The 25786-nt window shown below is 40.0% G+C and overlaps 1 protein-coding gene across 5 annotated transcripts in view; it reads left to right on the forward strand.

Annotated features, from left to right (window-relative positions):
* The window catches only part of col18a1a (collagen type XVIII alpha 1 chain a), a 73908-nt gene that overhangs the window by 31883 nt on the left and 16239 nt on the right, over nucleotides 1–25786 (forward strand). The window contains exons 1-6 of one of the 5 annotated variants that reach the window (XM_044131207.1): nucleotides 2551–3011; nucleotides 3910–4365; nucleotides 13263–13804; nucleotides 15437–15517; nucleotides 16682–16753; nucleotides 23189–23258. In XM_044131207.1, the coding sequence (XP_043987142.1) occupies nucleotides 2681–3011; nucleotides 3910–4365; nucleotides 13263–13804; nucleotides 15437–15517; nucleotides 16682–16753; nucleotides 23189–23258 (1552 nt within the window). In that variant the 5' untranslated portion in view covers nucleotides 2551–2680. Of the gene's footprint in view, nucleotides 1–2550; nucleotides 3012–3909; nucleotides 4366–13262; nucleotides 13805–15436; nucleotides 15518–16681; nucleotides 16754–23188; nucleotides 23259–25786 lie in introns of those variants that run through there. The other 4 variants (XM_044131208.1, XM_044131209.1, XM_044131211.1 and 1 more) reach the window with 4 other exon arrangements.

A 25786-nucleotide genomic window follows, 5' to 3' on the forward strand; every position in this document is an offset into this window, starting at 1 on the left:
GAAATTGGTAAAGTTTCTAGTTTATTTAAACTTTAAGACATCTTGATTAAATGTAAGATAACCAAAAGAAAGAAGGGAATCGCCATCCAAAGTTTACAGTAATCTTTAAATGAGGCTTGAAATTGGTTCTCTACTGAAACGCATTGTTGAAGGTCAACTCGAGAAAGTCCTTTTGCCTGCTGGAGTTGTCATTATGTCCACAGTTGTAATCAAATTGTCCCGTTTTGGCAGTTTTACAATGAGTGATTGGTTGTTTTGAAGGGTTGCATCCTTCTGGCCCCGAGGGCAAACTGAGATCGTTCTCCAGACAGACAACACAAAAACCTTCAAAACATTCAGGGACTTTCTGTAAGGCAAGAAAACAAAACAAAAAACAATCCTTCACCATTAAACATTTAACAAAATTATCTAATCCAACAAAAACACAATCCTTGCTGACACAAAACAAAGACCTAGAGTTGTCAACCTGACATTAAAACACCTGCATAAGAGACAACCGTTGACTGCTTTTCAATCAATGACTTTAAGCCTTCGTTTCTCTTAAAGCCCACTACTCTGATTGAAAAGACAGAGTTCTGCTTTTATCACCCAGCGGCCATTAGTGTCTGTGGAGGGTCTCTGTCAAACAGACCCTCAGGCGATAGAAGAGACCAGTTTGGGCAGGAAGGTGAATCCTGGATTATTGAGGAGGTTCTGAAACAATCAACTTAAAGAATAATTGTGACACGTTTCTCTTCAACAGGCTTTACGGTAATTTGGACTTTTGGCAGAACCAGACCTTTTTAAAGATATTACAATTTAAGAATGTAATCATCATAAAGTGCCAGTGCTATGAAAAACAATCTACCTTTTACAGATTTTGTCAGTTTTAAACCATAATTGAAACTCCAAATAAAACTTTTATTGCAGAAAAACTGCATATATTGGTACTTATGGGGGCTGTCTTAATGTTTTCATACAGTTTGTGTTATTTTAACATAAAATTTGTTTAATTCAGCAAAATGTTACCTAAAGCCATCAGTGTGCTTCTTTATGGTCTCACATTTACCAAGAAATCATCCTGATGATCCCCAAGACTGTTGGGCAAAAATAGTTTAGACTAATGAAAGCAAAATGGACTTGATGGAAGATGTGCGTCCAGTTGTATGTGGTGTTAAACCTGGAGTGCATTCACACCAGCCCCGTTTAGTCCACTTCATCCAGCTCCAGTTTGCTTAGCTAGAAAGTTTGTTTGTTTCATTTGGGGAGATCTGAACTCCGGCCCGCCTACAAAACTCGGTCTTGGTTAGTGTGAAGTGAACTCTTATGTGAACAACAAGTAGATCAGAGACCGCTCCAAAAGCAGGAAGTGGACTACAGCGCAGGGCATTCTGGGTAAATACAACCAAAACAAACATGCTAGGCTAGCAACAGGTAGTGGAGAGCCTCTAGCGTTAGCGGGAGAAATGGCTCATGGCCTTTAGCTACAGAAAAAGAGAAATCCGACAACCGTAAAAATCTGATGCCACTCTAATTTTGTTTGCATATTGTGAAGAAGGAGGCTGCATTCAGTGTCTTCAGAGGTTTTCATGTGGTTTCGTTCAGTGGTTCTTGGTGCAGCGCCCCCGACGGGCCAGGAGGGGAACAGGATGCTCAAAGGTTTTGGTTGGTTTGACTCAGAGCAGAGACAGAGAACCACAGCAGCTGAAAATGTAAGATGTGGCATTTTGGGCCCCCAATGAAACCAAGTCTACCAAACTTAAACAATCTTAAGCAGAAGCTTAAGTTTGCTTATAATGACTCTGAACATTCTGCTTAAGAAACCCAAGTCCAGCAGTGCAGGTGAGGTTTTGTAATGCACATGTCAGAACATTCCAGGCACTTGTGAGAAATCTGATATACAAGTTTATGTGTCGTTTGTGCAGCTCATTGAACGGCCTTATTGTAATGTTTTCACATCCCTCTCAGTGATGCCAGTCGGCTCTGTGGAAACACTGGTATGCAAGTCTTTTATAAGATTTTATTTTATTTTATTGTCTTTTTTATGTCGTGTTGTTGTGCATCATCTTTCTGTGGACCACAAGTCTGTTGATTAAAGCAATCAATCTCTAAGGATCACGACTTTATGCACTACAAAAAGTTAGTGCTGATGTTCAGAAATCAGTTATTTTAAAACATCTTGTATGTTTGTTTATAGAGTCCCGACTCTGTTGTTGTTTTGACAGTTATTTGCAGCCTGATTCTGTTTTTCAGCCGAGTTTCTGGGACATTGTTGTCTGTTCTCAAACTGTTCACAGTTTATAATGTAAAAACTTTGGCTGAAAACCTGAATCACCCTTAGCCTATATCTATAGTTTTCTAATTAACATACCTTAACAAAGACGGGAACAAGCCGCCCGTCTCTGAAAGCATCAGTATTGTAACCTGAAAGGACAGGCTGCTGTAACTCTGAGGTATCTCTCAGCAGGAGAGATCGCTTTTCACTGCTGCCACAAAAGGAGGAGGAGTTAGCAACATAAATATTACTAAGACAGCCAATACGGCGCACACCTCCTCCTCTGCACTCCTCTGAATGGACGTCCTCCTCTTCACTTCTGCTGGAGTGTGTGTGGTGACAGAGCAGAGGGAAGGAGTGTGTGAGGACTGCATGGACATGTCATAGTTCCCTCTGGAAGGCTGATTCATCCGGTTGGACACCACAATGAGGAGCTGGTTTAAGGCTTTGCCCCTTCTGACCTTGTGGGTGGTCTACTCCGAGGCTTGGTTCTGGTCCTGGAGTGAGACCGGCACAACGTTGGCGCCCGGGTTAGAACTGGAGGGTTCTGGCATTGCAACAGGTAGTGGAGAGCCTCCATCTGAGAGCAGCACCACAGCTGGAGCAGAGATCACTGATGAAGGACACGTGCTCCAAACAGTTGGGCAGACTTGGGATGAGACCACTGAAGGTCCTCGAGTGACGACTGTAGTTCCTTCAACGGGGCGTGGAGAGGGACAAACCACCGCAGGGACAACATCACGCAGGAGCAAACCCGGTAATGGCATCTTCTCATGCAGAATCTGATTGTTTAGGGTCTTAGATCCAAAATCTGGCTCCAGACCAGTTCTTCTAACAGGAACTGAGGTAATACCCACCACACTGTTACTGGAGGCAGTTTGAAATCTCAAAACCAGAAGTTTCCTAAGGAAGATTCACAAGGAAGGTTCAGCAATTTAGTTTGAGTCCTTCTTCTCCTCTTGAAAACCCAGAACAAAGAAAACAGACTTTTTGGTGAAAACATTTTACAGACCGACTTTGACTAAATTTTAGCCTCTAGTAACAAGTCAGCATCCATTAATCCACCAGACTTTTTCCTCAACAGAAGCAACTCATATCACACAACCAGAGACACGCAGCAGCGCACCGGGCACTGATGTTTCCACCACAGCCACTCAGCATGAAACGTCCATCAAGAGTTAGCTTAAGAGCTTCTCCTGCTAAACAGAAACAAAACTGAAGTCATTATATTTGGATCTAAAGTCAGCACACAGCTTCAGTTACTACAGCTAAAAACTAGAGATCAGACCCAAAATCTCTGACCTGAACGTTCAGAGCCACATAAAGATGGTTCCAAAGTCGGTCTCCTGAAAAACATTTCTGGGACAAGAGGACTAATGTCTCTTTAGTTTTGTTTACATAGAGAAGGAGGTTGAAACATTAGAGAAACTCATCCAGGCGTTCATGTTTAATGGCATTGATTAGTGCAACAGTATTTTCACAGCTGAGAAAAAACACTTTAAAACATCAACCAACATATTTGATGTATATTTGTTTGATAAGTTTGCTTGCTGGTGACTGAATGATGTTTTTATGATGTAAAGCACTTTGAACAGCCTTGTTGCTCATTTGCTATGCTAATAAACTTGACTTAGCTCCAACTCCACATGTTTCAGATGCTGCTGCACCATCAGTAGGGGAACAACAGCTTAGCCAGGCAGACGTAGTTGTTGAGGCACCAGCAGAATCCTCAACTGCAACTCATTCCTCACATTGCTTGAAGCTAGATTCCTCTCTACCTTTCTGCTCCTCCATGATGGGGGAAAACTTTGCCGTGCCCAATTACTTCAACCACAGCAGCGTGGGGGAAGTCCGGGCGCTCCTGGAAGAGTGGGCGCCGCTGCTGCAGTCGCGCTGCCACCACGCCGCGGAGTGGTTTCTCTGCCTCCTCTTGGTGCCGGAGTGTGGCCCTGGGGCCACGCCACCCGCGTTGCCTTGCCGGCGTTTCTGCGAAGTGTTGCGGGACAGTTGCTGGGTGCTCCTGGATGAGGGTCGCCTCCCTGTGGAGTGCCAGGCTCTGCCAGATGAGGAGGATGATGGGTTTCGGTGCTTGTCAGTTTGTAACCAGAAAGGTAACCGCTGGCTCAAAATGAACATTATGTTTGGGTTCATTTTGAGCTGGTTTGAGAATCCTCTTCTTCCCAGTTCCTCATCCCCACCCTGAGATATTAACAACATTTGATGAATTAACCTTTGGGATATTCTGGCTGCAGCCTAACAAGCTTGGAACCCGACTACTTTTGTTGCATGTTTGTTTTTCTCCGATGTGCTTGTGATTTCCTCAACATGCCGCAAAAATCTAATCTGTCTCAACTTTAACACATTTTATGGTTTAAGGAAGCACATGTTGGTGTTAGCTTCTAGATTAGGACACCATATGGTGTTTAAACAACACAACCACATCATTAAGATGTCATTTCACACAAGAAGCAGCAAAACCTGAAGCAGCTTTTACAAGTAGCAGCTGCTAGTAGTTGAATTTTTGTTTAGCACTTTTGCTAACTTTGAAAACATTTAGCACACTTAGCTCCTCCTAAACTAATATTTCCAGCTGTTTTGTGAACTTTCAGTTGAATTAGACGTTTGTTGTTTTGGTTATCGACTGTTAAGCATTCTTCAATTAATTAGTAGACATTTAAATTCATGTTTTGAAATGATAAATCAGATTAATCGTTAACCTGGAGTACACAGACTCAAAAAAGGCAACATACTCAGAGCAGTATTTAAGCCAAAACTGTTCAAACTATATGTACAATTTGCATTTAATACTAAAAACTATTAATCACCAATTATTAATTAATTAATCCAAATAATAATCTCCAGTTCAGCCTTACACTGTAGATGATAAGTCAAGCAAGCTTTCACTAAAGAAATCTTATTTTATTGCATTTTTTTGAATACAATTTTCTTACTTAAAAAAGAAATTCAATTAAATGTTTGTGTATTTTTAATATTTTTGAAAAATAAGCTTTATTGGGGTTTTTGTAATCAAATTAATAGGCAAAATAATCAACAAAATAATTGATTAGTAAAATTATTTGTTCAGAATATTGACCACTTTGGATTTTTTTTGACAGGTTAGTTTTATATGTTAGAACCTGGTAAAGGTTAAAAGCTAGAGAGGATTTATTGTGTTGAACCCTGAATTCCCCAAGTTGCCAAACATCGACACATTTTCCTGCGTATCAGGGATGAAATATTGAGAACCAGCTGTAATCCAGATTAACATCTTCTATTTTCTGCTGCATTTCTGGATGCAAACATCATAAAATCGCATTTAGGATCAAACTAGTCACATAATCCCCAATATTACAAAGTCTCTCATGAGTACGGAGAGACTGGCTCAGTTGTTTAGTCCATTACTGATTAATGTGAGAGGATCCATGGTTTAATAGTTTTGTGTCAAACTATAAAACCAGTTTAAGGGAAGTCGGTTCTTGCTCTTCAGTTCCATATCAGCGGGAACTGAAGATGGTCTTTTTACAGCAGTGTTATCTTTTAGACACCAAGCTTCACTGACAGGTATGAGTGGACATCATGTTTCTGGTCCCATGACCAGCAGAGCTGTCTGCTTCAAGACATATTTCAGTTGGTGTGAAAGAGTTTCAGGAAGGGAAGAGATTAACTGCAGCGATCGGCAGATCATGTTCTGTTAGCAGCAGGCTAACGTGTTCTGTTAGCAGCAGGCTAACGTGTTCTGTTAGCAGCAGGCTAACGTGTTCTGTTAGCAGCAGGCTAACGTGTTCTGTTAGCAGCAGGCTAACGTGTTCTGTTAGCAGCAGGCTAACGTGTTCTGTTAGCAGCAGGCTAACGTGTTCTGTTAGCAGCAGGCTAACGTGTTCAGTCACTGTGGATCGAACCAAGTGCTTTACAGCTAAAATCATTTAGAAACAAACACTAAGGGTTAGCTAACGTTAATGCGCTACACAAACAACACTTTCACAGAAAGCTACTGGCAGTTGTGGCTACTGCTAGCTAAAATGTTAGCAATGCTAACCCTACACATTTGTTTCATTAATGTTACCACGCTACACCAACACAGTATTTTACAGAAGCTAATGTTAAAGCGCTAACTTCAGTTGAAATTATATCTGGCATTGAAAGACTACAACTCTGGAGCTGCAGTAAAATTTAAACCTTCTAATTTACATACTTTGTAAAGTCCTTAGATCAGGGGAGGTTAACTCCTGGTCCTGGAGGGCCGCTGACCTGCAACCTTTAGATGTTTCTCTACTTCAACACACCTGAGTCAAATAATGAGGTCATCAGCAGGACTCTGGAGAACCCGACTGGTTCTCCAGAGAACCCGACTGCAGTGAGGAGGAGATCCAGATGTTGGATTCAGGTTGTTGGACCAGGGAGACTAAGAGCTGCAGGACACCGACCCTCCAGAACCAGGACTGACCAGCCCTGGTTTAAATATTGTATTTATGTTTAGAACAAGTTTTATTTTGTTCCTGTATGTTTCTAGTTTCAAATAAAAGTTACTGGGAGGGAAAAAAAGCGAGAGAACACGAGAAGAAGAAACAGAACTGCTACATAAAAAAATGAGAATGTCAAAATGAACGTCTAGCTACTTAAAGTATTGGTAACAGTCGATGACCAAAACCTCAACACAGATGTTGAACTTTATTCAACTCAATGTTGAAACTGGCAACACGATTTGTGCTCTACAATGTATCAGGAAATGTTAATTTGTGGGAAGGTAGGTGAGGAAAATGCTTTCAAAGTTAGCAAAAGTGCTGCAGTGATAAGCTAAAACATTAGCTCTGCTATTAGCCAATTAGCACACCACTTTGTGCGAGTTTTGATTGATCCCCACAGGCGAGGAGGGGAACATGCTTTTCAAAGGGTTTGGTTGGTTGGACACAGTGCATTAAGAAAGAGAACCACAGCAGCTGGAAATGTAATAAATGCTTCAACTTTGACCCCCAGAGTCTACCGAACAATCAGCTGGGAGAAAACCTTAATCAACCGTTAACCCAGAGAGGAGGTGTGCGTGATTTCTGTTAACTGTGGGAGGTTCTGAAGCGTCTAACCTCTGAGGAATATTAAGCTGTTTTACCTGCATTTCAGTAAAAACTGAAGATAATCTGCTACAACAGTTTGTTAAAGTTTCCCTCTCACCCTTCATTATTAGTCTCATGACTTCTCCATGGTGTCCGCCTGCTGAGGCGTCGTCTGACCTTCCATCTTCATCCTGATTATGACGATCCGTGTTTTTCTCCTGGCCGGCTCTCCGAGCTGCGACCTGGAACCGGGTGTTTTCAGGAAACTGTGAGGCAGTTGAGGAGTTTTCAGTGCGACTCCCATCAGGCGTGATCCCATCGGCGTCGGGGGTCAGGACTGTTAGGGCTCAACAACTCCTTTAATTATGTTTTTCCATGGTTACCGGCCTCCTCCTTGAAAGATGAGCAGTCATTCATATCAGGGTCCAAAGGTCAACTGCAATTTATCCCAGAGGGTTTGAGACGATGTCCTGAGGGGGAAACCATCTTTCTCATCCTTAATTGACATATTCGGGTTGCGTCTATAGTCCTTCTGTTTGTAGTGACCCGACTGATTAGTTGTATGATGGTTCGTCTGAGTTGAGTGGTTCTTGGCGGGATTCACTCTGACTTGGCTCTCGTTGAGTTTCTAATTGTCCAGCATTTCACTTCACTTTTAACTACATTTATTTAAGGAAATACAGGGATTATCGGAACAGCGCCTTTTAGAAATAGATTCTCCTTCCTCCATCTTTTGTTTTCTCTTTTGATTGGACAAATGAAATGACATTGACTGGACTGGGAAGTTTTGCTGTATGTAGTTTAGAGAACTACAGACAAGAGATAAGATTATGGCTGAAATGATTAATCGGACTAAATGTGATTAATCGATTAATGAAATAACCGTCAACTAATGTAGTAATTGATTGATTAATCATTAACGAGTTTACAGAAAAGGGCAATTTGCTTTGAGAACAACACAGTAAGAACAGGAACTCAGCTAAAACTATGAAAAAGTTTTACATTTTGAAACAAGATTATAAAAATCTCTATGCACAAACGTTCGTAGTAACACACTAATATGACAATATTTACATATACCACTATACCATTATTAATGTGTCTCTGTGAGAATAAAGTTGTGTGACAATGAACTCAAAATTCAAGAATAAACTCACAATATCTTGACAATAATTTGAGACAAAGTTATTATACATGAGTGAAGTAATAATTCATGAATGAAGATCGTAATAATAGCAGAGTAATGTCATAATATAAGAATGAAGTGGAAATCTTCTAACTTCTGCACAAACAATAATAAAATAAAAAGAGAAATATTGAGGATCTTGTGAATTTATACTTTATCGGTTTTACAAAAAGAACAATCTTTCAACGTAGATTTTTTTTTGTTTGTTTCTGGTGAGAAGATTGGAATCGGACCGTCAGACTGCCATTAAGACGATCCGCCATAATTAGCAATATGGCGTATCGGATATGCGTCGGATTTGAATGTTTGAATGTAACTTTAAGCTCTCAGATAAAACGCTGAGGTCTCCTTCCCGCCAGCTTACCACCAGACCTGATTTCCCAAAGTGTCCCAACGTTTGGGCCGCTTTGCCGACGGGGCATCGCGACCAGCGGCGCCCCGTGCTGGAATGCTGCTTAGAGACAAAGAGCTGCTTTCCTGGTTGGTAGGCGGCCAGCCTGACAAGACAAACTGTCACCATAAACCCAGCAGCTCCTTTCATCAGCAGCTCTTTTATTTTTGGTGCTCAGCTGACCTTGAAGCTGCCATTGTTCGACGGCGGCCATTATGGGGACCTGAATTCAGATTGCACTTAAAATGCTAATGATGAAAGCTTTTGTGTCGCTAGCGGTTTTGCAAGCTCATCGCACCAGATTCTGTTGCAAATTCTCGTGCAAACTGGTCGAAATTTTCTAATTGCAGCATCTGGAAAATTTACGAGAATTACAGATTCATGGAAACATTTTGTCTCTTTTTGCCAGCCTGTATGTAAAGGGAGAGCACATCTGTTCTGTCGGCGCGATGCTGCCTCTAATGACAGGTTTAGAAAGTTTCCAACAAGATGCAAATATGATGTTTTGGCAGAAGTATTAAAGTTAATTACAAGTGTGAACTGTAGAAGAAAGAGTTGGCAGAGAGGAGACAGGAATCCTCTGGATTACTCAAAGCATGAAAAGTTTTGGATGTTCTCGGTTTTTTACGAAGCGCTGCGTTTAAGAGCCGAACTACAATCAGTTTTTGCAGCTTTCCAAACGTCTGTCATGAATGAGCTCAGGGGCAGCCGGGCTGAGGCGTGTGAAGACGTGTGGGACTCTGCAGCTCCCATTCTGAGTTTATCTAAGCAAACATCTGCTCTGCTCGCTGCAAATGACTGTTTATTGTTGGCTGCCATCCATGCAGCAGGCGAGGCGTACCTGAATGCCTCCCAACCTGGACCGCATTCAAACAGCTCAACTGGATATTTTTACAAGGCGTTTGACGAGATGAGATATTGATAATTAGCAATACGGCGTATCAGCAAGGCTGCATCAACCAACTCTTGGATGATCTTGTAATTACTTCATTTTCTGCTTCTCTATTGACATTTTCACTTTTCCTACCTTTAGTTGTTGAATTAAAATAAATGTATTTCAGATTTCAGTGGAAGTGCAAAAATATCACCTTTTCTTAAACACATAAATATACAACATGATCTGATTAGGCTCTCGAGTCATAATAATAAAATTCTAATAAATATAATGTCAGTGGTTGTTAAAAACACAAAACAGAGAAAAGTTTAAAACTGTGGCTTGGATATCAGAAATCTCTGCTATTGACTCAAGATCTTCACCAAAAGTCAGACAAATTCTGGAGGATCTGGAACCGAACATGCAACCTTTCTAATAGAGACTGATTTCTACTGGAGATGAGGACGGACCTCCACCACCCTGTTTCTATTTTCTACATTCAGTCCATCCCTCACTAGGCTGTCTGACAGTTTCCAGTACTTTGAGCCTGGAGTGTCTGCCTGTATTTTGTGTATGTATGTTTCTATCTGGACTCTGCAGCGCTCCTTGTTGATTTGGGCTGGGATGTTTTAGTTTACATAAAGTTATGAAAATCACACTGTGGTTTGGCTTCTGCACATTTACAATTTGGTGGAAGATTTAAACATAAATACAGGATGAGCATCAGTTAAGTCCATCAGTGCCGTGAACCTCCAGCTCTCCGTGGATTAGTTGGAAAATTTGCAGAAAATGTCTCGACAGGTTTGTTCATAGCACATTTTAAAAATATTCTTGTATTTATGGAATATTGTAACTTTACTGTCCTACGACTTTATTCTTTTTTCAGATAATATAACTGTTGTACAACTTATTGTGTTAGTATGACTTTATTCTAGTAATATAACTTTATTGTCATACAACTTTGTTATATTTTTATAACTTTTTGGTAATATTAAAAATTCAATATTATAATATACTTATAATCACAACGTTATGATTTCAACCTTTTTCTGGTAATTTTACAACTTTATTCTCGTATTAAACTTCGTTTAGATAATATAATTACTGTTGTACGACATTTCTGGTATTTTTTGACTCAAAATGTGACTTTATTGTCTTAGTCTAATGCGCCATGACGATATTTAAGGTCACGGCGATATTTATAAAGTTTAAACCCACGGGGGCAGAATGCTGCGACCGCAGTCTTTCTTCCACCATTTATGGCCACTAGGATGGTAAAAGTGGTAAAAACGTCTCCAAAGCTCTCTGTTTCAGAGCTGCAGCATTTTTTCCAATGTGACGAGATGAATTCGTTGTAATGTTTTTTACTGTATTTAAATCGGGGCGCAGTACAATCATCTCCCTCAGCAGCGGAGCGGACAACATCTGCGTAGCGGGAAGGATTTTTATCGCCGTCCTGACTGGCCTCTCTGTCAGCTCCGACTCAAACCAAAGCGTCTTTATTCCTCCGACGCATCGCAGCTGATGTTTATGGTTTCACAGCAGAGAGGACGATCCGGGCTCCAGCTGAGCGTTTTACGTCTGAACAAAGCCAACAGCCGAGCCGCCGAGCCGCCGCTCTGGTGGCTGCGGGGCGGCTTTGAACGCAGCGACACAGACACGCATTTCCCTCCAGGTGGTGAAACCGAAACACGTCTTCAAAGCTCCAGAAATACGTCACACAGGATCCGAAAACAGTCATTTCTCTGCTTTTCCTCTCAGTAAATAAACGTCATTTAGAAGACGTTTACTTCAGCAGTTTTATGAGTCGGGAATGGCTCTTAGAGTCCAGGCGTAAAAGAATAAATAGTGGAAATTTATCCTGAATAAATGTCCACTTTGAACAGGGCTGCTCAAAGTGCGGTCTGGGGGCCGTTTGTGGCCCCTGAATTAGTTTTGTGTGGCCCACATGGTACAAATTGGGCCCTTTTTAGAGTGAGATTTTCTGTGGAAAGTTTATCTTCTTAACCAGAATTAGCATTTAGTTGGCCTTTTGTTTTTGGTTTTGTCTTTATTTTTATCTCAAAATGCCACAAACATGTAGCGAGTTTTTACCTAAAAACAGACTTTTGGCAAACCCATCCATAATATTTATCTAAATACCGAAAAGTTTGTAGTAGAAAATTAACTTTTTCGTATTTTGTGTTCATTTTTACATCAATTTTCCATTTTCCTGATGGTTCAGTTAGATTTCAGCCGTTTCTGTATTTTGTTTTCTACAGTACAAGTTGAGTAATTTGACTCTTTAATAAATGTTCTTTGTGTTGCTTTTGTGTTTCGTCCTCAACCCCGCAGCCTTACAGTTTGTGGTCTAACACCAAACTCTGACATGCAGCCCTCCTCTCTAACCCAAACCCGGTCCGATCGGGCCGAATGACTCACTTCCTGTTTCTGTTCTCCAGACAACGGGTCAGTCAGGTCACAAAATAACCAGACTGAGGTTATATCATAAACGAGTCATAATCATATTATGACTCGTGAAGATAAAGTCATAATGAGATTATAGTCAGAATATCACAATAAAGTTATAAAATTGAAAAAGGTGACAACAAAAAAAGTTGTGATAATACAAGATCAGAGTCAGAATATTACAAGAATAAAGCTTTAAAATCATAGAAAAAGGATTAATACGTGATTAAAGTCTCAATATCACCAGAATTAAATCATAAGAAAAAGTCATATGAGAATGAAGTCAGAAATATGTACTGTCACAATACGAGAAATAAAATAGTACTAATACGATATTAAAGTCATTATGAGAATAAAGGGCTAACTCCAAGAAAAATGTTAAACTTAGAAAAAAGTGATGCAACAAAAAAGTTGTAAATATACAAGATTAATAATAAGAGAATAGTCATATTGTTATGGGAATAAAACCACATTATTATGAGAACAAAGTCAATAAAATTACAGTTATATTACTAGAATACAGTGGAATAATGAAAATAAAACCATAAGATTAGGAGAATATAGTAATGTGAACAAAAAGTTATAATAAGAGAAAAACAGGTCATAACACAAAGTTGTGATAATAGGAGAAAAATTTATTATTCAAAAAAGTTGGAATAATACAGAATAAAATCGTAATAATCCAGAGTAAAGTCGTAATAATCCAGAATAAAGTCGTAATAATCCAGAATAAAGTCGGAATAATCCAGGATGAAGTCGTAATAATCCAGAATAAATTCGTAATAATCCAGAATAAAGTCGTAATAATCCAGAATAAAGTCGTAATAATCCAGAATAAAATCGTAATAATCCAGAATAAAGTCGTAATAATCCAGAATAAAGTCGTAATAATCCAGAATAAAGTCGTAATAATCCAGAATAAAGTCGTAATAATCCAGAATAAAATCGTAATAATCCAGAATAAAGTCGTAATAATCCAGAATAAATTCGTAATATCGGCAGTATAAACTTGCATTAAGTCCCATCAGACTCCAGACTGACTTCCCGTTTGTGTTTTCCAGAAGACAGCGGTGTGTCGCTGCTGCAGCTGATCGGTGATCCTCCTCCAGAGAAGATCCTGGAGGTGGACGGCCCGGACAACAGCCCCGCCTACCTGTTCGGGCCGGAGTCCGCCACGGGCCAGCTGGCCCGCGCCCACTTCCCCAACCCCTTCTACAGGAACTTCGCCCTCATCTTCAGCCTGAAGCCCACCTCCGATGACGGCGGCATCATCTTCTCCATCACCGACTCTTCGCAGCAGATCATGCACCTTGGCGTCAAGCTGTCGGCCGTTCAGGGATCGAAGCAGAACGTTGTTTTGTTCTACAGCGAGGCCGGCGCCCGGCAGTCCAAAGAGGCGGCCAGGTTCCACGTGCCGTCCATGACAAACGCCTGGAACCGCTTCGCTGTGGCTGTGAAGGACGACAAGGCCATGCTGTACCTGAACTGTGACGTGGAGCCGCAGGTGATGCTGATGGCGCGATCGGCGAGGGAGCTGGTGCTGGAGTCGGGGTCTGGGGTGTTTGTGGGCCAGGCTGGAGGGGAGCATCCTGACAAATTTAAGGTTGGTAAAACCTTAAATGTTTTACCAAATATTTCAGTTAATACTTCAGTTAAGATGCTCAGTGATTATTCAGTGAGCATCTACTCAGCAGTTTTACAGACATGTTTTCAATGTCTTCATTCTATGGTAAAAGTTTCTGCACACTTTTCATGCCTAAATTCAAGACTTTTCCAGACTCCTTACTCAAGACAGATATTCCTACAGAGGCCAGAGAGATGGACGGATTTATGGATGGATGGATGGTTTACCAAATGGTTGGATGAGTAAATGGTTGGATGAATGGTATAACAGATGAATGGATGAATGGTGGTCTGCCCACCATTCATCCATTCATGGATGACCACCATTCTACTATTGTGGTCATGCATGAATGGAGCTAGTATTGGAGCTAACTAATATTGGAGTTAGCTACAATATTAGCACCAATGTGCTAATATTGTAGCTAACTTTTCATCTTGCAATGTTGCTAACGTTTGTCACACTTAGCGTCTCATAGGTAAATTTTTCTAGATTTTTTTAAATTCTTAAGTGCCAGTTTAAAAATGTTTTTAAACAGCATAAAACAAATTTTATACTGTTTATTGCAAAACAGCATGAAATTTCCTGTTTTGCAAACTTTATGCATTACTTGCTTAATTCTTCTGACTAATTAGAATATTCATAAACATTCACTGTTTTGAAAGGCATGAAAAAATAGAATCGGCTTTTAGCCTGTTTAAAAGCTAAAGTATAGGCCAGTATGAGAAATAAAGTACAAATTTAAAAAGAGACCAGGCTGTTTTTTGTGTTTCTTTTTCCCTTTTTCTGGAAAAAATAGTTTTTAATATAATGAGGTGATTTTGGTACAAAGTCTGTTCTAACAGCATTTATGTTTAACCTTAACACCAACTTTAACCGAAACTGAATTCACACCATACATAAAAGCCATAAAAAGGGACCATGCTTTGGTCCCGTAAGGCCTTCAGTCCTCTGGAAAATGGAAAACGTGGGAATATTTCATTCATTTAAAGGAGGCTTAAAATTTATTTGTTGATTCTAAACGTTCCCAAATCTGGCAGTTGTGCAGATTTATTTTTTGTCCTAATTGGATTCTGTTTGGCCTGAATTCTTCTGTTTACAACATATATTAAATATGACTTCCATTAAAAACCAGTGAATGTGCCACTTAAACCTTTTCATGAGGCAAATCTGAAGATTTATGTTGACGATCTGATGCAGTGAGATGAAAGGAGCCTGGTCATCTGAACGTTGGAAACATTAAAGATGAGAGTTCAAACGCAGTTCGTCTGAAATCCCTTTAATGATTCACTCTGGACATCAAGACGTCCTAAACGGTCAACTTCAAACATGGCTGCAGAGAAAGCTCTTCCACAGACTAATGGCTCATTGATAGAGAAGATTCGCCTGCTGCTGCGAGTGTGAGCTCTTCCAGCAGATTGGATATTTGAGGAACAGATAGCGAAACTTCACAAAGAAACAGACGATTCACGGATGAAGGGGGAATTCCTTGGGAATGTCAGGAAACCCACGGCAACGACAAACATTCCTGTTTATACATCTGGAGTGTGTGTGATTATACGTGTTATTGAAGATCAAACAGCGGCGGTGTGTGTGTGTGTGTGTGTGTTTCAGGGTGCCATCAGCGAGCTGCGGGTGGTGGGAGACCCCAGCGCCGCAGCGCGATTCTGCGAGGAGGACGACGACTCCGATATGGTGAGCGACAAATAATCGCATTTCTGCAGATCAACGGCTGTGTGCGCTTCATTTTCTGTAGGAATGCTACATATTTAAATTCATAAGGTTAAGGAAGGTATTTCTGCTCAAAAGAAATCTTTCTGTTGATGTAATCGTGTTAAAACGACCAGCTGCTGCAGCTTAACCCAAACTTGGTGGCAACATTTCAGATTTATTCAGTTCATCTTTTCATATCTGCCTATAATGTTTATAATCATCTCATTTTCCTGGGTTAAAATGATTATTTTTTTACTTTTATATGATTTCTTGGTTTTTGATATTACTTGTCATATTAAAATGTTTCAGATTACCATAAACATTTTAATAGCAGGAAAAATAAAATTGTGTTTTTCTATTCACATTTACCTAAAACATCTTAAAAATAATCTGTAAGAACAGACAAAATGAAAAAAACATCAAGGAATAAAATCAATTTTAGTACCAGAAATAATAAGATTTAAAAAGAAAACTGTGTGAAAAAAAAACAACTTCACATTTAGCTAAATAAAATCTTAAAAATAATCAGTATGGAGAGCCAAAAGGGACAAAATTAAATATGTAACCAAGAAAGATGATCAAATAAAGTTTAACATCAGAAAAAAAGTTTTTTCACTGCAGAAAAATATTCAACATTCACCTAAAAACATCTTGAAACTCATTTGTGTGGAGGAACAAAATTAAATAATAATAATAATAATAATAATAATAATAATAATAATAATGGCAATAAATTGTCAAATAAATATTTCAGTCTCCGTTTCTGAAATGCTCGGTTCGTTTGACACCAGATGTAAAGCAATGAACTTTCCAAAGAATCACCACTTTTGTCTCATCAATCCACATTGTTATGGAAGACCAAAAGGGACAAAATCTCATCAACAAATAAGCCATTAAAATATTAATGAAGTGTACCATAATGTCACTAAACAATTAAATGCCCAATAGACAGTTAATTAATTAAATATGTCATTAAATTATTAAAAAGTGTCACCATGTCAAACTCGACCATCAAAGTTTACACTTCAAACCGTTACATATTTTACTACACATTGAATTAATGAACTGCATCGGCTACTATAAGTTTGTTTTTCAATGTTTAGATTAAAATCATTTATAATGTTTTTTTTTCATTGGTCTCTTCAGGCTTCAGGAGAAGGAAGTGGCTACGGAGAAACCAGACGGCCAAAACCTTTCAGTGAGAAACCTCAACAGACGGTATGAAAACGTGACTTTGTGACTCTTGTTCTTCCATTTAAACTGATTTTCATCCTGAAAGATTCAGTTTAAAAATTAATCTTCGGATGTTAGGAGGGATTACATGAAAGCACTTTGCTGCAAAGGGGGAAATCCGTCAGTTCACCCAGCCATGCTTGTATTTCTTAGACATAAAACGGGAAGAGCAGAGCTGTGTTTTATGTTTCAGTGAAGCCTCGGGTTTCTCTGTTAAAGTGGATAAACACTCATCCCTGAGGGAAGATTAAAAACTGCAGAGCTGATGCCTGGAAATTGAGCTTTGTCTGGATTTTTTCTGCATTCAGGAAGTTTAAGGAACTGGAATTTTCTTCTAAAACGTCCCTCAGGCTCTCTGGATCAGGGATGTTTCTTGCTTTATGCTAACTCGGCAACTGCTCCGTCCTGAGATGTTCAGCTTCATCTGAGGAAAATTAAGATGTCCTGTCTTTATCTGTAGCAATCTCATATATTTATTACATCTTTTATGTGAGTAAACCTTAAAGATAAGGTATACATAAACTCCAAAAATTAACTCTGCTGGAGTTTCTTGATGTTTGTCATTTTAACGTCATAATCCATTCTAACAAGTCTTAAAATTAAACCTGAAGATAAAGTTTAGTGAAGTGTGCCGCAGCAAGGGGGAAGGGTGTGTGGGCTGTGTTACAGACAGGCCGGTTTCCATAGCAACTGACTGACAACAGCTCCACTAACGTATCAGGATTCAAGACGAAAAATACACGCAAACATTTCCCACACAAAGAACAGAAATTTGGTTCATTACATGTTTATACTTTCAGGTTTGATATTTTGTAATATGATTACTAATAATCGATCGCTGCCATTAGTTAATCTAACACTGCGATGGTTGATTAGCTGATTTAAAAACCTGCTCTACTGATGATCTGTCAGGTTTTTGTATGTGGGCCGCTTTAGTTTCTTAGTTTCTAATTTTTTTAACATAACCGAAACAGATTGAATTTCATAGCACATCTACATGTTAAGGTTGTCAAAGTCAAGCTAACTGACTGATAGCTGACTTACTTCCCTCTCACTCGCTGTTTTTTTAAATTTTATTTAAAACTTTTTTCTGACCTTTATCTAGTTGTTGTAAAGGTGACAATTGGTAGCAAAGCACTTTCTTTCACATGTCACACATACATTTAAGATTTAGTGTGTCATGTTGACAACTTAACGTCTAGATCCAATGGTGGTCATCGTCTGTGAGCAGCTTTTTGTCCTTCAGGAGGAGGGAAAACAATTCTCAGTGTCATAAATAGGACTCCAGATCTATGTATTCAGATCCTACCAATAGATTTCACAAACACTTAAAATCTGTATTTTTTTATTGACGTATAAAGTATCCCATTAGTCATTAATCATGAGTTAAAATGTTCACCAAAGTAAAATGTTCGTTTTTATGGCACATCTGTATCTTATTTTGGAGGGATATGTAAACGTTACCATAGCGACCAGAGTCAGAGCGTTCGGAAAGTGGTCGAGACGAGATGAGAGGAGTAGAGCTTGAGAGTTTTAGGCCTGGTTCACACGATTGTGGGCCGATTTTCCAAACCTCTGTGACCACAGAGCCGATAAAAGTCCAACAGGTTCGGTCGGTTCGTGAGTCCAGGAGCAACACACCACAGAACCGATTCCTCTCACGAACATCCCGGTTCCAGAAGAAAATCCAGTAAAACCCCCAACACACCATACATGAATTTAGAATAATCAAACACGGATGACGATGTAGAAGCAGCAGTGATAGTTTGTAGCTCATTTTAAGTGATAAAAGTCATAACAAAAAGAAAAAACGTTTGATAAAAGATGGCGGGAGCAGCCGCTCTATTTACTGCACTGTGATTTGGAGGTGAGTTATGTTTTTTCATAGTTAACATTTTTAACTGAATAAACATAACCACATATAATAAACATGTATAAAAATTACCTTTACATATATTGATAGTAACAAACATTTCCACAGATCACCTCTGATGTCCACCTGGCTCTCAGTTGCCATGACAACTGTTTGGGATTCCCCTCCGTTCTTACGTCACCGCGCTTTCCGATTGGCTACTTGTCACATTCAACAGGCTGCCTTCTCGCTCCCAGTCACTGAAAACCCCACAGGCTGCGATAATCGCGCCAAGACAATGTTCAATATGCCTGATTTAAGACCGGGCACATCGGACACACCACCACTTAACACAACACACTGCAGGACGTTGTAAGATTGTTGTAAAGGGAAAATCAGGGCCAAAAAAACAAACAAACAAAAAAAAGGCTTTAGCGGGAACACCAACATGCAGAAGCATTATTTGACAGCCTCGCCCCGCCGGGCTGCAGCAAAATTGCCAAGTCTTGACCGGTTTGCAGTAATAAAAAGGTTGGGGACCACTGAGGTAAAGGATTAGGAATCTCTTCATTGTAGTTTGACAACTTAGGGGCCCCAATAAAGATAGAAATGGCCGTGTCCAGGACTCCTCATGCTGTCACTTCACTTTCAGGGAGTTTATCTTCTTCTCTTCATCTCCTCAGCTCTCCTCTTTCTGCTTTCTATCCATTGGGTTTTGACACCAAGACTAAGATGTGCTGCAGCTTCCAGCCGGTTCAAGTGAGCGCAGCGCTTTTACAATTACAGAGGAGTCTGAAAAACCAGATGTCAATTTGGATCCGATCCGATCCAAGTTGGAGGCTTCCCGCCGCCTCCAGGCGTTGGTATTTCCACTGGTTTCTCCATCAACATGCCTTCAGGAACCAACAAAGTGGAGTTTGAGGTTGAGGTCAGGTAGTTCATTTCAGAAGTCTCGTCTTCAGCAACTTTTACGAGAACTTTTTTTCTCTTTCGTTCCTCCAGACGTTTATTAATCAGCATGTTGTATGAAAATGTCATGTTTGGGGAAACAGCTGCCGTTTTAATGTCCACCTGCCAATGTTTTTCCATCCGACGAGAATCTGTTCACACATCCCGTCTCATCCTCTGCTTTCTCGTCCAACCCTTGCAATTAAGAGGCAAGTCCGGACGGCGAGCCGTCGGAGGCGGAGAGCAGAGGTGAGACTTTCCATTCTGTCTTCCTGGAATCCACCGTGATGGATGGATGGCAGAGCGAGTCTTTAAAGGGTCACTGCTAGATCAGGCTCCCCCGTTAGGCATCAGGTTTCAGGTTTAACGATTGCTGCTACTTTTACAGAACATCTTGTAAAGAGTTGTTAATGAAATCTGGTGTTAAAGGGGACTTATTATGCACAATTCACATTTTTGTGCTTCCATTTGTGTCTCAACTGCTTCTAAAAATATTCCAGTCCAAGTGCTTAAAAAACAGTCGGCTGTTTTTGACAAAAAGTTAATGTTTTGTGATGTCTGGAAAATTGAGTTTGATTATTTAGTCACATTCCACCGTTACCTAGAAACCCCAGCCGAGTCAGTGCAACAATTATGATCTTCAGAGGTCCAGCTGTCTGCTGCCGGAGCCATGAGTGAATAACAGGAACAAGGCCGGACAAAAACCCATTTTGCCCACTAGTGCTAGGCTAGGACGTTTGTTTTGGTTGCATTTCCCCAGACTGCTCATGCGCTGTAGTCCACTTCCTTTTTGGAGACATCTCCAGTGTGCTTGATGTCCACATATGCATTCAAACCACACCAGAGTTCAACCAAACCAAAACAGAGATTCATAGGCGGACCAGATTTCACTGTTTTGGTCAAACTGACGGAAATACCTCCTCTTGTCTGTCCCAACCTTGGAAAATGTTACATGAGACGACTGAAATCTGTCCTCACCCAAAAGAGCTCCATTCTCTGACTGGTTTAATGCTTGAGTTTCACAAGAACCAAAACAATGCAAACCTCTGGTGCCACATTTTCTAAACATCTGGACCAATATTTTAACAGGTCTTCACTGTACAAAGGAAACCAAACAAATCTCACCAAGTATTTTTGGTCTAGTTTCTAGAGTAAAACCTAACTTACAAAATTCTTTTCAACAAGAAATGGGAGCTTATTTTAAGTCAATAATTCCTTAATTTTGATGAAAAAATGACTAGTTCCACTGGCAAATTATTTTACTTAAGGGAAAATGTTGAAGTAGTAATGGAACACTACTTTTTTATTACTGGATTAAAATGGCTGTGGAGGAACAATATCTTCACTGACTAGAAATCCATCAACGCTAAGCAACCTGTCGTTAGCAGCCATGATGGATGGTGTAAGCTATCAGGCCGTTCTGTATCACAGTAATCCATAAATCGAGTTAAAATAGTGAGGATTCACAGGTCAATCAATGCCGTGCAACAGAGAGCGGAAAATATTTCCCTGCTGAGAAATACAGTTAATTATCATCACATCAAACCTCGGGTGGTCCTCATTTCCTCCTCCTGAATGTTTCTACACGCTCCCGTCTTTATCCCACCGGGGACAATCTGAGGTTTTCAGAAACAAAGGGAAGAAATCTGCTTCTGTTGTTCTCATTTCCTGTCTCAGGCCAGATGCGTTTATAGGCTGGCTGATTGGAGACTGCAGCGACCACAGAGCAACTCCAACAATCCACACGTATGACGGATACGCTCTGCGGTGTCAAAGGGAATCAAAGGGGAAACAAATCACACCGAAACTGTTTCAAGCATTACAACATTCAGAACGCCGCTGCCTTCTTTATGTTCCAGATGATTTCTCTGAAAAATTACAAAGCATTTGTGGCAAACAAGTCAGGAAACATATTGCCAGCTTTAATTTGACAAATTTCCAGATGCATGTTGCATTTTTAATCATTCTACTCACACAGAGCTATGGGAGGTCAATACATGTTGAAAGCAACTATATTCGTTAAGATGCCAGGTTTTATTATGTAGAAGCATAAGGACTTATCTTTAAACTTTTCCTTCCTTATGGGACAAATATCCTACACTATTCTACTAACAAAAGTCAAGAAAAAAAAAGAAAAACAAGTCAAGGTGGTGGAAGCTAATGAAAACATCTGGATTGAGGAAAACTGCCTGCACATTTTCATGAACCGTTAAACACGAGATATCTGTGGAAACAAACAAACAAACATGGTTGGCCTGTGATCTACTGTTTACAGTATTAGCTAGAGCTAACACCGCTACCTAGAGCTAACACCACTAGCTAGAGCCAACACCGCTAGCTAGAGCCAACACCGCTACCTAGAGCTAACACCGCTAGCTAGAGCCAACACCGCTAGCTAGAGCTAACACCGCTAGCTAGAGCTAACACCACTAGCTAGAGCTAACACCACTAGCTAGAGCTAACACCGCAAGCTAGAGCTAACACCACTAGCTAGAGCTAACACCACTAGCTAGAGCTAACACCACCAGCTAGAGCTAACACCGTTACCTAGAGCCAACACCATGAGTTAGAGCTAACACCATTAGCTACAGCTAACACTGCTACATAGAGCTAACACCACGAGCTAGAGCTAACACCACTAGCTAGAGCCAACACCATGAGTTAGAGCTAACACCATTAGCTACAGCTGACACTGCTACATAGAGCTAACACCACGAGCTAGAGCTAACACCACTAGCTAGAGCCAACACCATGAGTTAGAGCTAACACCATTAGCTACAGCTAACACTGCTACCTAGAGCTAACACCATTAGCTACAGCTAATATAATTGTCTAGAGCTAACACGTTGTAGTATTTCTTACTAAAACCATCTTAAGGTTTACTTTCCCTAAGCAAACACCACTTTCAAATTGTTCAGGTTAGAGTAGCAGGTGCTACATGTAACACTGATTTTAGAGCCACTCTACTTTCTTCTGCCGCAGCTTATTACTATTAATGTGAGCAGCGGCCATGTTGAAACGCCGAGTTGACCTTACAAGTCGTAACCAGAGACAGTCGGAGTTGCTGCCAGGCAGAAATTTGACTTCAGAAGAAAGACTCCAAATAAAAAAAAATGCTATAAATGAACCGAAGGATGCTTCAGTAAATTATTAAAATCATATTTTTTCCATATTTTGCCTGTTTTCTACAAATGATGTTTGTTTTTCAGCTTGATTGTAAAGAATGAAAGTCTAATAAAGATGTAAACTTTCTCCATAGTTGAGGTTTTATTCTGGTATCTGATGACTTCACCTTCACAGCCTCAGCTAGGTAAATGTAAAGTTGTGCAAAATATGCAGAGTAAATTAACCGCAAATGAATGAAAACAGGCGGCACATTGTGTTGTGGGAAGTTTGGGATAGTTTGTACAAGCAGAACTCACTTCCAGGCTCCCAACATTGAAGCAGTTTGCAGAACATGACTCATTTGGGTTTGTGATTAATGTTTACAGAGAGAAACTCTTTTCCATGATGCAGCATTGTTTATAAAAGCTTTTCTCAATGGGAGGTACAGATGGAGAAAATGGAGCAAAATCACTGCAGGTTTTAAATTTAAATTGGGTTCTGCTGGTTTTCTGCAGACAGCCGTTGAGTCTCTTCCTCCAATGCAACAGCCGCCGCTGGAGCGGACCGTGCAGAGGGCACAAGCAGGTAATATTTCACATAATTTCTTCATTTATTTTTATGTTTTTTCCACACTGGATCAGTTATATTTTCATATAAAATCAGAACATTTCACATTTTACCCTGTTGGATCTGCCGTTTCAGGATTCTCACTTTTAGAGACATAAACACAACGGAAAACTAGAATTAGGCTGAGAAAAACAATTACAGGAAAAAAGTCAGAAAATTACAAAAATATTTCGACTCAGTAATATTATGAGATTAAAGGTGCAGTAATACTAGAAATTTTTTTTTAATAATATGAAAATAAAGTTATAATATTACCAGAATAAAATGACTTAAGAAGTTGGACTAATAATTTATACTCATAATTTCAGAACAAATCTCTTATTCTGATCCAAATACTTCATAGTACATTTGTGGCTCTAAAGATAAACTTTAGTATAAAATCACATCCTGGGAAACATTTCCTGACTTTAATGGTCAGAGGAGATGAAAACACGTTCACTGATAAATGTCTCCATCTAGTGGACAATACGAGTACTGCAATAAATAAAGATAAGCTTAGAGAAAGAAAAAAAAAGGCTCAAATTCTTCTTTTGCCACAGTGAATCATTTGTCTCCACTTAGTCTTGTCCTCTTCGTCCTTCACTCTCACCGATTTCATCTCCTCTTTCGCCACATCCATTAATCTCTCTTTGGCTCTTCCTCTCTACCCGGTGGCTCTAACCCAGATATAACCATCATGTCTCCTCTGAACACGTCCAAGCTCTCAGTCTACAAACCATCTACCATGAGCTATCCTTCTGATGATTCCTGATCCCATCCATGCCCGTCACTCCCAAACAGAACCTCACTATCTTGGGATCTGCAACCTCCAGTTCTGTCTCCAGTCTTTTCCTCATTGGTTCTGTCTCTAAACCAAACATTTCTGGTCTTACTATTGCATGGAAAACTTTTATTTTCTCTCTTGCCAAGTGCCTTTTATCCCACCTGACATTTTGTCACGCCTCTTCACCTCTTTTTCCACACTCTCCTTTGCTTTAGAGCAGGGTTGTCCAAAGTTGGTCCTGGAGGGCCGATTGCATCCTGCATGCTTTAGTTCTCTCCCTGGTGGCACCAACATTTTCAGCATGTCAATGTTCTTCTTAGGCCTTCTAACGAGCCATCATTTGATCCAGGTGCCTTAAACCAGGGAGAGAACTAAAACATGCAGGATGCCGGCCCTCCAGGACCCACTTTGGGGACCCTGCTTTAGAGTATAGACCAAGGGTGGGCAACACCAGGCCTGGAGGGCCAGAGGGCCGGTCTCCTGCAACTTTTAGATGCATCTCTACTTCAACACACCTGAGTCAAATAATGAGGTCATTAGCAGGACTCTGGAGAACCTGACTGCACTTAGGAAGAGATTCAGCTGTTGGATTCAGGTTGTTGCACCAGGGAGACTAAGAGTTACAGGACACCGGCCCTCCAGGACCAGGACTGCCCTCCCCTGGTATAGACCCTTAGTTTGGTCCGCTTTAATCCAACTCCAGTCCAATTTTCCTGAATGTATGGTTCGTTTAAGGTGGTGTGAATGCGTAAAAAAAGAGCGAGCTCTTTTGGTCCAACTACACAAGATTATTTGTAGACCACATTTCAACATTCAAAGTGCTTTACATCACAAAAACATCATACAGTCACCACTTACGAAACAATAATACAATAATAAGTTTTGTCAAATGCCATCATCATGTAAATACAGATATAATGAGCAATATTCCAGTTACTACTAATCAAAGCCAACTCTAAGCAGGTGGGTTTTAGTCTTGACTTAAAGGAAATAGTAAACAGTTTTCATTCCCTTCAAAATAAGAGTATGAATATGCTCTTATTTTGAATGAAGGCTAACAGCTTGAATTCTTACAGCCAATAACTAAAATTCAAAAGAATTTTACTCAACTGAAAGTTTACCAAACAGCCAAGTACGTTAGCTCTTTAGGAAAGCTAAGCTTTGTCAAAGTTAGCAAAAGTTAGCTCCAGTATTAGCACTTTAGCAGATTAGCAGAGCTGTGCCCACCACTGATATGGGGCATTGTGAAGAGGAAACAGAGACACCAAAACCAACAGTACTTTTGCTAACTTAACCGCAGTCTAAGTTAGCAAAACCACTAAGCTATAAAATTAGCCCTGCTATTAGGTGAATTTAGTGGTGGGCACACTTCCACTAATGTGCTGATTATAAAACCTTAACTAGTGTGAAATAAGTTAATAACCTGATAACAGTCATTAATAAAATCCTGACAGTTTGTGAAGCACATCTAAAAACTGAATATTCTGCTAGCTGCTTAAAAAATATATATTGGCCTACTTTGAAATGTTGATTTAAAGAAAAAAAAAGGGTCCGGAGGAGGAAGATTCTGCAAACCATTTTGGATGAGCTGATGTTTTAAAGTAGGTCATCAAAGCCAGGAGGTGGCATCAGTTTATTTCACGCTGCAGTGACGTCTCTAACTGATAACCCGACATTTAGCCTCAGTCATGTTTCCAGAATTCATTCCTTGGAGCAGCAGGCT

This window comes from Gambusia affinis, linkage group LG11 (genome assembly GCF_019740435.1).
Source record: "Gambusia affinis linkage group LG11, SWU_Gaff_1.0, whole genome shotgun sequence".
In the NCBI taxonomy this organism is placed as follows: Eukaryota; Metazoa; Chordata; class Actinopteri; order Cyprinodontiformes; family Poeciliidae; genus Gambusia; species Gambusia affinis.